Here is a 12333-nt window from a genome sequence, read left to right as displayed (position 1 = left end):
TGCTTCCCACAAAGACCACTTTGCCATTGTCAGAGTCCACCGCTTCCTTCCCTGCAAGAGCCAGCAGACGGTGGGGGAATGTGTGCCTGATTCTCCAGGGTGAAAACTGAAAAAGCATTTTCTTGTATCATCTGAGTTAAAAATTTTGGTTGATTTTACATGACATGCTAGATCAGTACTGTATTTAAACATGCTATGTGCTCAAAGTAAATTTCTTTATTTTGTCATGGGAATCTAACTCCCATTTACATGGAAAACACACTCCCAATGTTAAATAAGTGGCTTACAAAGGAACTTTTGGGTCACTTCTTATCCTTTAACTTGGTGCTACCTACACTAGGAGATAAGGTAAACATCTATTTCCAAGCCTTACTGCTGACAAGATGCTGGGCGGCAGAGTTTTTGGGTTGAGTACCTACTGAGAGCAGAGCACTGTACTGGCTAGGTACATTGATAAAAAGTAGATATAAAAAAGATAAGTAAAGATAGGGCTTCTTCCTTCTGGGAGAATTCAGTTCTCTCTGAAAGTCAACATGTACACATTGGAAGTGTGTTGCAAGCAAAAGGATAGCAGTTGCAAATAAACAATTACAATGTCGTATTGAAAATCAGAGGCGTAAGGGTGATTAAAGTAAGAGAAGCAGAGGAGACGGAGATTTTACACTGAGTCTTAGAGAGGTAAATGGTTCAATGAAAAGAGCCTTGAGGTTACAGTTAGAAATAGAGCTTTCCATTTTCTAGCTCTGTAACATTCCTCAAACAAGTTACTTTACCCCTCCTAAACTGTTTTCTCTTTTGTAAAATGAAATTAATAATGTCTATCTTATGACTGATCCCAAAGCTTAGAGGTAATATATATGAAAAGCCTAACACAGTGCCTAGCATACTGTACATACTTGGTAAACCGATACTGCCTTCTTTGACCCTTGGATTATTTAGAAGTGTATTATTTAATTTCTAACTCATTGAGGATTTTTCAGAAGTATTTTCGTTATTGATTTGTAATTTAATTGCATTATGATCAGAGAAAATATTTATGTTCCAAAATATTTTTATCTTGGAAAATGTTCTGTGAGCACTTGAAAAGAATGTGCCTTCTGCTGTTGCTGAGTGGAGTGTTCTATAAATGTCAATTGGATTAAGTCAGTTGAGAGTGTTCAAATCTTCTCTATCCTTAGTAATTTCTTGCCTACTTTTCTATTAATTATTGAGAGGAGGCATTATAGCTCTGACTATAATTGTGGATTTGTCTGTTTTTCCTTTCAGGTTTATCAGTTTTTGCTTCACATATTTTGAAGTTTTGTTATTAGGTACATAAATGTTTAGGATTATCATAACCTCTTGATGAATTGACCCCTTTATCATTATGAAATCACCTTATTTTTCCCTGGTAATACTATTTGCTCTAAAATCTCCTATGTCTGATATTAATATAGTTATTTCAGCTATTGTTGATTAGCGTTATCATATTATGTTTTTTCTGTTCTTTTACTTTTAATCTATTTGTGTCTTTACATTTGCAGTGCATTCTTTATAGACAGCATATATTTGGGACCTGCCTTTTTAACCAATCTGACAGTCTCTGCCTTTTGATTGTGGTATTTAGACAATTTACATTTAATGTGATTATTGATGTATTTAGGTTTAAGTCTATCATCTTCCTTTTTTTTTCTATTTGTTTCACCTATTCTTAATTACTTTTTCCTTTTTTGGATTGATCATTTTTTATGAGTCTGTTTTATCTCCTTTGTTGGGTTATTAGTTATAACTATTTAGTTACTTTAATGGTTTCTTCAGGGTTTATAGTATTTGTCTTTAATTTATCAGTTTACTTCAAGTGATATTATCCACTTTACATACAGTACAAGAACTTTACAATTGTATATAGTTGTCTCACTTCAGATTTGAACTTCTTGAGTCCTCTTATACACAGATATTTTTCAGCAGTAAATACCACAGTACTACATGGTCTATGGTTGGTTGAATCTGTAGATGCAGAGGAACCTTAGATATGGAGGGCTGAATATAAGTTATATGCAAATTAACTATCATGTTGTTCAAAGGTCAACTGTATTTCTGTTTTTTCCTTCCTGGCCTTTGTGCTGTTGTTGTCATATGTTTTATTTATATATCTGCTATAAACCCTACACTACATTGTTACCATTTTTGTTTAACCATTCAATCATCTTTTAAAGAGATTCAAATAATAAGAAAATAAATATTATATATTTAATCATATAAGAGCACTTCAGTGTTCTTTATTCCTGTGTATGGATCTATATTTCTATCTGTTACCATTTTTCTGCTTCCTGAAGGACTTCTTTGAACATTTCTTGTCATGCGAATCTACTGGTGAAGAATTCTTTCAGCTTTTGTACACCTTAAGTGTCTTTATTTCACCTTTGTTTTTGAAAAATATTTGTGCTGGGCATAGAATTCTGGGTTGACAGATTTGTTTGTTTTGGCTGAGGTTTTTGTTTGTTTTTTACTTGAAAGATGTTGCTACACTTTTTTCTTAGTTGCATTATTTCTGATGAAAAGTCTGCTGTGATCCTTACCTTATTCCTTTGTGTATAATGTATCTTTTTCCCTTGGTCACTTTTAAGAATTCCTTTTCTTTTTTTCCACTGAATTTGATTTTTATGTGCCTTGATGTAGTTTTCCTCATGTTTCTTGTGTTGAGGACTTGCTGAGTTTCTTGGATCTGTGGCTTTATAGTTTTCACTTAGTTTGGAACTGTTTGGTCATTATTTCTTCAAATGTTTTTCCACCTCCCTCCCTCTCTTGGAGATTTCAATTACATGTATATTAAGCTTTTTAAAGTTGTCCCACAGTTCACTGATCTTTTTTTAATTCCTTTTTTTCTGAGCATTTAATTGATTAACTTAAATTATAGTTGATTTACAATATTGTATTAATTTCAGGTATATAGCATAGTGATTCAGTTCTCAGCATTTTTTTTTGAGTAGTTTCTATTGCTGTGTTCTCAAGTTCTGTAATCTTCTGCAATATCTAACCTGCTATTTACCATCCAGCATATTTTTCATCTCTAGAAGTGCAAGGTCTTTTTTTTATTATCTTCTATTTCTCTACTTAACTCTTTGAATATATTAAATAGTTAGAATAACTTTTTAACTCCTTGTCTGTTAATTTTAACACTGTATCAGTCATGGGTCAGTTATGATTGATTTTTGTTCAAATTGTAGGTTATGCTTTTTTGCTTCTTTGTATGCCTGATAATTTTTCACTTAGATACAAGACATTCTGAATTCTACCTTGTCAGTTGCTGGATATTTCTGTATTCCTACAAATATTTTGTATTCCTACAAATATCTTTAAGCTCTGTTCTGGGTCACTGTTACTTGAAAAGTTTGGTTCTTTCAGGTCTTTCAAGATTTGTTAGGTGAGACCAGAGAAGTACCCAGTCTAGGGCTAATTATTTACCTCTGCTGAGGCAAGACTCAATTGAGTATTCTACCCAATATCCTGTGAATCATGAGGTTTTCCAGTCTGACTGGTAGAAAAAGGCATTATTCCTTGCTCTGTGTGAGTACTGCATGCTGTTACATCTAGTACTTTCAAGAGTTTCTTTTCCCAGTCTTGGGTAGTTTCCTCAAACACAGATGGATCTTTTGAAGGTCTGCCCCAGATTGGGTAAGAAAAGAAGATGAGAGAGATTTATTTGTCAACTGTAAAGTACTTTTCAAATGGCAGGACCTTGATTTGCCTGCCATTCACTAATGTCAAGATCCAGAGATCAGTTTGTGCCTCCCTAATGCCTATGCTTCTGTGTCTCTCTCCCTCTCTCTCTCTCTCTCTCCCTCCCTCTCTCTCTCTCTCTCTCTCTCTCTCTCCCTCCCTCCCTCCTTAATGCTTCTGTCCTTTTGCTGCTTTGCTCTCGCTGCTTATTGGTTCCAACCATGCCATCCTGGAAAAATAATCATCAGGAGGCGAGTTCTGTACTGGTCCTCTGGTAGTCATGTTCTCCCGTCCAAAGTGCCTCTTTTGAATTATAAAAGTGACTTTTGACCACATCCTTCCTCATCCCCAGAGTGTAGTGCCAAGGGTGCTAACTTCATATTACCAAGGAAGTAAACTCTTGACACCAGAAGTGTTTTTATTCACTGTCTCTTCCACACTTTGCCTCCTATCCCTCTGCTTCAGACTGAAACCATAGCTGTATTGCTGAGATGCCAGTATTTTGAGACAAGTTACCCTAGAGTGCTCTGTTTCTTCCCTGAAGAGAAGGCGGAAAGATAATGGGCCAAGGCTGCAGCCAGGAGAGTGGAAGGTATCCAGGGAGACCTCAGAGATATTGTGGATTTGTTTCCAGACCACTGTAATAAAGCAAATATTGCAAGAAAGCAAGTCACATGAATTTTTTATTTCCCAGTGCATATAAAAGTTATGTTTATACTATACTGTAGTCTGTTGAGTGTGCCATAGTATTATGCCTAAAAAAGCAATGTACAAACCTTAATTTAAAACACTTTATTGCTAAAATATGCAAACAATCATCTGAGCCTTCAGCAAGTCATAGTAGTAGCATCAAAGATCACTGACCGCAGATCACCATAACAAAGATAATAATAATGAAAGAATTTAAAATATTGCAAGAATTACCAAAATTTGACACAGAGACACTTGAAATGAGCAAACGCTGTTGGGAAAACAGTATCAATAGACTTGCTCAAAGCAGGGTTGCCACAAAGCTTCAATTTGTAAAGAACACAATATCTGCAGAGAGCAGTAAAGTGAAGACGAGATTTTATGCTTGTTGACATAAAGGCTGAATTAACCAGGGCATTTTACCTGGTTGATGCATCTCTGGCTCAGGGCTCTGGCTACCACCAGCCCTGCTCAAAAGCCCCAAGGGCCAAGGGCTTGATGTCCCAGCGCTTATAACCCGTTTTGGGTTACATCAATTAGGAAATGTCAATAAGGCATCAAACCCAAGGTAGGCTTAACAGCCTCTTAGTTGTTCCACCCCAATGTGTTAGTGTTTGAGGGGTAACAAATACCACACGCTGGGTGACTTAAGCAGCAGAAATGTCTTATCTCACAGCTCTGGAGGCTGGAAGTCCAAGATCATGGTGTCAGCAGGGTTGGTTTTTCTCTGAGGGATATGAGGGAGAATCTATTCCATGCCACACTCCTAACTTCCAGTAGTTTGCTGGCAGTCTTTGGCATTCCTTGGCTTGCAGATTCACCCCTCATCGCCACCTCCGGTGTCACGTGGTATTCTCGCTGAGTGTGTCTGTCTCTTCACGTGGTGTTCTTTCTGTCAGGACAGCAGTCGTACTGAATTATGGGCCCACCCTACTTCACTATGACTTGATCTTAACTGATTATATCCACAGTAACTGTTTGCAAATAAGGGTCCCATTGTAAGGTCCTGGGGGTTAGGGCTTCAGCATGTGAATTTAGTGGGGGACACAATTCAACCTTTAACCTTCTTCAGGTCTGAAGAACTCCATGCAGACTGGAGGACACTTTAGACATAGGCCAAGTAAAGCACCATACAGTCATTGCTCCACAATTCCAGTCCACTTCCCCTCACTGTGCTTTTGATCTTGACTGCTCCTGCTGCCAGATTCATATCTTCGCCAGTAACCACCTGCTCACCATTCTATAGGGCATTGGGCCACTTTAGGGATATTAAGAAATATAATGTACACCTGCGTCACCAATTCTAAATCAAGGCCTATCAGGAAATCTTTTTAAAGGGAAGCCTGTGTAGGAAAAGACGTATGCATGGCATATATGTAATAACTGGCATATATGTATTATAAAGGCAGTGACTGTCCTGATCAGCAATAATTGTGAGTTGATTGCCTTTTTAAATGCTCTGGAGAATACAGACAGGGACAGGAAGAGAGTGTGGGTGTGCATGTGTGAATGTGCATGCATGCAGTAGCCTAAGATAAACAAAATCACCAGACTCCTCCCCAACCTTCCTGCAAGCTTTAAGCCTTTGCTTGGCACTCAGAGAATAGCCTGCATCTCCTCACCCTGGCTGTGCCTGCTTCCTTCTGTCAGCTCCCTGAGTTGCTGACCCCCTTCCCCTCCAAAGAGATAGCTTTGTTCCAAAAGATAAACACCAGTAGTTACAAGGGACTGGAGGGGAAAGTTGAGCAATCTCCCAGTTAGCATTTCCCGGGTGTTCTCACATAGAAACCCAGCCCATCTCTGTGGATGAGGTATTTCTAGCTCTGGCGGATACAGCCTGAGATGTGAGGGCAATGATGGATCTTCCTAAGGGTGTGGGGCCAGGGGCAGCTGTGGAGTGGGGATTCTCGTGTGTCTCCTCCCTTCTTTCCAGGGATGCCCCACCTCAGAGAAATCCCAGGGATGGAGGAGGCACCTAGCTAGTGCCCACTTGTGCTGAGCTGCCAGGCAGGCTGCTGGCTTGCTGAGAGGTGGCGGGTGAGCCGGGCGCTCAGCTCCTCTGTGCCAGCTCAGGGAGCTCTCGGCTCAGCGCCCACACCCTGCGCTCCAGCTCTGGACAGCCCGAGTGGGCTGGGGGAAGGCGTGAAGCTCGGTTCGTGACTGCAAGTTGACTCTCCCTCACTGTTGTTGCTGGCAGAATACGTACACCAATGCGGACAAGCTCCTAGAAGCAGCAGAGCAGCTGGCTCAGACAGGGGAATGTGACCCGGAGGAAATCTACAAGGCAGCTCGACACCTGGAGGTGCGCATCCAAGACTTCGTGCGCAGGGTGGAGCAGCGGAAGCTTCTCCTGGACATGTCTGTCTCCTTCCACACACACACCAAAGAGGTAAGGGCATGTGGTGGAGGAGGGGCATTGGCTGGGCTGCTTCCTTCCTGCAAGGGTCAGGTCAGATTTCTAGCCCCCTAGGTATGCCCGGGGTCCTGGATGGTCTGGGGGTTACCAGCCTCCTAAGGTTGATGATATTAACAGTTTGTTCCTGTATTTAGGTCTCGACCAATGTGAGGCAAAACTCCCTCCTCATCTCTAGTGAGGAGAGGGCTGATGAGGCAGGTGTTTGGGGAGTCTGCTAGGGCATTCAGTCTGCAGCTGGAGAAATTTGGGAATCCTTGGTATAGAAATAGTCGCCATAAGAGAAAACTAGAGGATCAGAGACTCCCTTCCTACCCCACACTCAGTTTCTCTTGGTTGCTGTCTCCTGTCAGAAATCAGAGTCCAGCAGAACTTTGATCATCTTTGCTACCGTCAGGGAACATGCAGAGTTTCCCAATGTTTTCTGTATTTTTATTTATTTATTTTTAAAAGAAGATTAAATCTTCTTAATGCAGTCTGCCCCAGGGTGATAATTGAAATGAGATGGTCCTCACCTTTTTCACTGTGGAGTGACAGCCAGTGAAGAAAGGGGGACTGGGGTGTCTTCCATGCAGGAGGAAGCTAGGATGGGCTTAAATCTGGCCCCTGAATCATTCACAAAGTGGAGATCAGAGCCAGAAGGATGGATTGTGTTACAATATTGACAGGGCAGAAGGGCCCATAGAGAGGAGGAGGGTTGCAAACCTGGGGTTGCTTTTCATTTCTGATTAACACGGGCACTCTGAAACTGAGTAAGTGGCCAGTAAGGAGGCACGTTTAGCATCTTCTGTAATAACACCCTTGGCAGATGAACTCATTAGGTGTGTGCATGCTTGTGTTCCTCCAGGAATTCATTTTAATGGAGTATTAATTAAAGTTTGATTGCTGCTCACGAAAAAACATTAACCCTACTTAATTAAGTTGATTTTTGATATTTGAAATGTGTTAGGAAGCCTGGTTGTTACTACTTCACAGGTTTTTCTGACACTTTGTGGGAATGAATGCAAATCGTTGCAGTGCTTATCAGAGAAAAGCATGAAAAGATAATGTTTTCTAAACAGATTCCCCAGGCAGATGAAGGGCTGGCAAGCCCTGTGAAGCTGGCTCTGCCTCCTCTCTGTGGGACCTATAACCACTCTCTGATGAGTGTCTGTAAAGCAAGGGGATTAACTTTAATCCACGTTTTCCTGCCTGGTTGTCTGCTTGCTTGTGGCTTACCTGATTCTTAATAATGGTCTCAGAAACCAAAGGCATGTGTATTCTCTTTTAATTATGAGCCTGTGGGTGAGAGAATGGAGCATGAATGAACAGGAGTCACGTTCCTTGTGAGGGCTATGGGGGTGTCAGTTGCCAAGGGAGGGGGTGGATGAGGTCAGTTTCCATGGAAGTCCCACTCCTGAGAGGGTGACTGTGGCTTCCAGGAACCCCCTCTAGCTACATATCCCCCCTTCTGTACTCGGAACTGGGAGGCTGGGATTCCAGTTCTGATCCTGCTGCTGGAGAACCATGGGAGCTTTTGCGAATCCCTGTGTCTCTGGCCCCGGGTTGCCTCATCTACAAAATTATGTGATTGGACTCAGTGGCTCTAAGGCCCCTTATGGTTCCAATGTGAATTCAAGGTCCCTTTCTTTCTTTTCTCCTCTTCTCCTGTATTTGATATTGATAATAATAATTATTAATAATAATAGTAATTAAGCCTGAAGTAATTAAGCATTATTACTTAATTACAGCTAATTAATCACCTACAGGTGATTTACCTAGCCTAAGATTTGGTTCATTGCAAGCATTCAGTGTATATTAAGTAGTACTTTTTTCTGAGTACTTAGTACTTGCTACACATGTATGCCATCTCATGTAATCCTCATGAGAATCTTATGATGTAGACTTTATTAAACGTGTTTTCAAATGGGGAAGGGAAGGCCCAGAAAAGAACTTGTCTAGGGTTCAGAGCCGCTCAGTACTGCAGAGACTTGACCTGTCTTCCTGAATTCTGCTCTTGTGCTCTCACCTGCTACCCCACACTCTGTTCTCCTTTTCCCCTTTGTGTCTCCTCCTCTCCTCCGCTCTCCTTCCTTCTGCTTACTCTTCTTTTTCCTCTTTACATTTTCAAACCCCTAAGCAGAGACTTGATGGGGAGGGTAGCTTCAGCTGAGAAGAGTAAAGCATTGCCAGGATTGGGGCTGTGGCAGATAGGAACAGTCAGGGATCCAGTTATCAACCATTCTTGTCCCAGATCTCTCCCAAACCTTGCTAAGCTTGGTCCGATTTAAATCTGACTCTTGTTTTCCCACTGCGGCTCATATAACCATGTTTGCCTGAAATAGTACTGCAGGGAGCAGCATGATATTGAGGGCAGGTGAAGAAAGGGAGAGGGAACTGAAATGGATTTGGCCTCTGTTGTATGCTGGACTATTTATCTATCTAATCAGTAGCCATGAGAATAATTTGCCCAGTGTCTTGTAGCAAAGATGCAGTAAATGTAGGAATTGATCCCAAGTCTTTCTGACTCCAAAGCCCATGCCTTTTCTCATTTGCCTTTCATATAAAGACTTTATATAAAGGCCAGGAAACAGAGACTTGGAAGAGTTTTCTCCACCAGGGAATTTATTCCAACTGGAGGCTGTCAGGAAGTAGCAAAATCTCTTTCTTTGGGACCCCCAAATATGAGAGAAATTAGGAGCCGTCCTGCCTTGATGCAGAGAGGTGTGTGATAGTGAGGCTTTTTTTCAAGAGATCTGCAACCCTCAGGTCTTTTATTTTTCAGGATGGAAAGAAAAGCATCATTCTGAGTGGCTGTCATGGAGAGGCTGTTCGTGGGAACCATCTAGCAGGACTTTATATCTGCACATTTTCTCTCAGTTACCTTCCCATCCCCAAACTAGTCTGTCTGAGGCCCCTTTTAGGCAGAGTAGAGAATAAGGCATGTGCACATATGTACACACTTATGCATTGTGTACACATATACATCTATACGCGTATGTATATTGCACACACACACAGATACATGTTTACTCACACGGTAAGTACAGCAAGATCTTAGATGCCAGGGAGATCTGATTTCCAGATCTAGATCACTGGGCATGCTGTGTGCCTTTGAGAAAATTACTTAGTCTCCGTTACTTTGTGATAATTATGATGATGGTTATTACAAAATTGAGTAGTACAATACTAATACCTACTTTTTTTCCTAGTAGAAAACTCCCTCCCAAATTTTTCCTTAATGCTTGTCTAATATAGGCTTAATAAGGAACTTGAGGACTTAACTCAGGCATCATGTTCCCTTGAAATTCTTCCCTGGGGCTTCCAACTGCCCACCCAGATGAGACAGGAGCACAGTGTGCGTACCTCATTGAGGGATCCCACTGAGCCAAGTGGCACTTCCTCATTAAGCTGAAAGTGCTCATATGTAGAGAACACATGTAGATGTATATATACATGTATATATAGATTCTACTGTATGTTTCTACTGCTGGGTCTGATACACAGTGATGGTGAGTAAATATTGAACAGGTTTACCTGACTGTGAGAGGCTGGTCATTTCTCCTTACAAAAGAAAATTTAAAAAACGGGGGGGAGGGAAAATCCCTTTCAATCACATCTTTTATCTACTCCAGTTCTTTGACTTAAGCTCTGCAGACAATATAAAGAAAGGAGGACAGGCAGGGAATCTGGATTGCCTGTGGGAGCTTTCCTCTAGAGCCTGTGTAGCAGGCAGAGACAGATTATTAGGTGGGCAGAAGTGAGCATCCTTGGATGGTCTAATAAAGAAGGAACTCCTGTGGTTTGATCTCTCCGTATCATTTAATGCCTCTTAAGACGCACCACCTCTCAGACCTTGCTAAATGTGGGTCCTGTTTGATCCCAAGTCTATTAACTCTTGACTCCTTCCTCTTGACTCTATAGGCAAACTTCTGGCTTTTTACTCAAAGCAAGCTCAGTGGCCAAGTCTACAAGCCTGTGCGGGAGCTGGAGTTGCTATGGACGTTTTCTCCTTTTACAGTAAATAGGGTGAATGGAAGGATGACCTTCTGCTCAGTTTCGCTCAAGTGGCCTTGGGTGGGGCTAGGGCTGATGGTAAACATTGTCACAGATCTTGTCGTAGCTCCTGTGCTTGTCGTGGCTCCTTCCTTCATTCATTCTCCCCTCCTTCTTTTTCTTTCTCCTTCCTACCTACCTACAGTCACTTGCTGAGTTTTTGCATTTGTGCCAAAGTGTAATAGTGTCATTGTATGATGTAATTTTGAAGGAATTAAAGTCCCCTTTATAGGAGATTTCTGAGTGGGAACTGAATACCCATCTTCATAAATGATATGAACTATACTTCCTATGACTCCCCAGGGTGAAGTTCATCATTTTACTTTTGCCAACTTCCTACATCAAAAGATTTACTGGAATTAGGATCAGAGAGGAAACAGAGGGAAGATAGGAAGAAGATATCCTTCAGGCTCATTTTTTCAGCAGATTGAAGATTCTGCTTGATCCTGTTGGCCCTGCTTTGTGAATTTGTGGCGACTAAAGGAGCCTGGAGAGTTAAAACTTTCTAACCATTTTGTTGCAGTGTTATTCATAACCTTGAATAATTAGCAACCATCTAAATATTCCATGTTAGGTGATTCATTAAACAAATCACAATCTATATAGTGAAATATTATGCAGTTGTTATAAACCATATTGTCAGAGATCCTTAATGGCATGAGAAAGGGCTTGTGATATAATATATAAAAGATTGTACGTCCAGTAGGACTACACTTTGAATCACATGTATGGAATAAAGACTAGAAAGAAATATACAAAGAAGTTAAGAATGTTATGGGTGATTTAATTTTCCGTTGCATATAGTTTTGTTTTATAATTTTTTCTCAATGATACTTTCAGTAGAAAATCAGGAACAGTCCCAATAAATGTTATTTTATAGCAACAAAACTTTCATCCCTACTTAGAGAGAAGGGCTACATAATGAAGAGAAGTGACAAACATGCACTTGGGACCCTCTTATGCCTCCAGAACCTCAGCTATGAGTACAAATTGGCTGAACTTTCAAATACCTTCTTTTTTGCCTGGGGACAAGAGGACAGCTGGCTGTTTGCTAGTCTGGAGAGCCTTGGGAGGATGCAGGGGGAAGCATTTACCCAAATCCTCATTTTCTTTGTCCAAGGAAAAGGCATTTGTAGCAAGTGTCATGTGCTCTGCAGAGATTGTCCAGATAGAATTCTCTTTCTATGCTGTGTTTCCATGGAAACGCTGCAATTGCTGGGTTTTCAAAATACCCATTTTTAGCTATTTTTATAGTAATAATATGAGAGTCAAATTAACTAAGGAATGTGGCCAAGATAATCAACCTCAGCTCTTTATTAGGTAGTTTAGTTAAATGCCCATTTCCGTTTGTTTATAACCCTGCAAAATCATTCTTGCCTGCTATTCCCTGCTCAAATAGGTACACATACACACACACGTGCCCCACAAATGTCAGACACTCGCATGTACACGTTCCCCTGGCCACCCACTGTAGAACCAAAACTACAGCAATCTTC

The 12333-nt window shown here is 40.9% G+C and overlaps 1 protein-coding gene across 2 annotated transcripts in view; it reads left to right on the top strand.

The window, feature by feature from the left end:
• LOC102532976 (kalirin RhoGEF kinase) overlaps nucleotides 1-12333 on the top strand; it is a 443405-nt gene that overhangs the window by 308996 nt on the left and 122076 nt on the right. For both annotated transcript variants that reach the window (XM_072963937.1, XM_072963936.1), the window contains exon 11: nucleotides 6587-6778. In XM_072963937.1, the coding sequence (XP_072820038.1) occupies nucleotides 6587-6778 (192 nt within the window). The remainder of the gene's footprint in view (nucleotides 1-6586; nucleotides 6779-12333) is intronic.

This window comes from Vicugna pacos, chromosome 1 (assembly GCF_048564905.1).
Source record: "Vicugna pacos chromosome 1, VicPac4, whole genome shotgun sequence".
Lineage (NCBI taxonomy): Eukaryota > Metazoa > Chordata > Mammalia > Artiodactyla > Camelidae > Vicugna > Vicugna pacos.
This window is presented reverse-complemented; position numbering and strand designations above follow the sequence as displayed.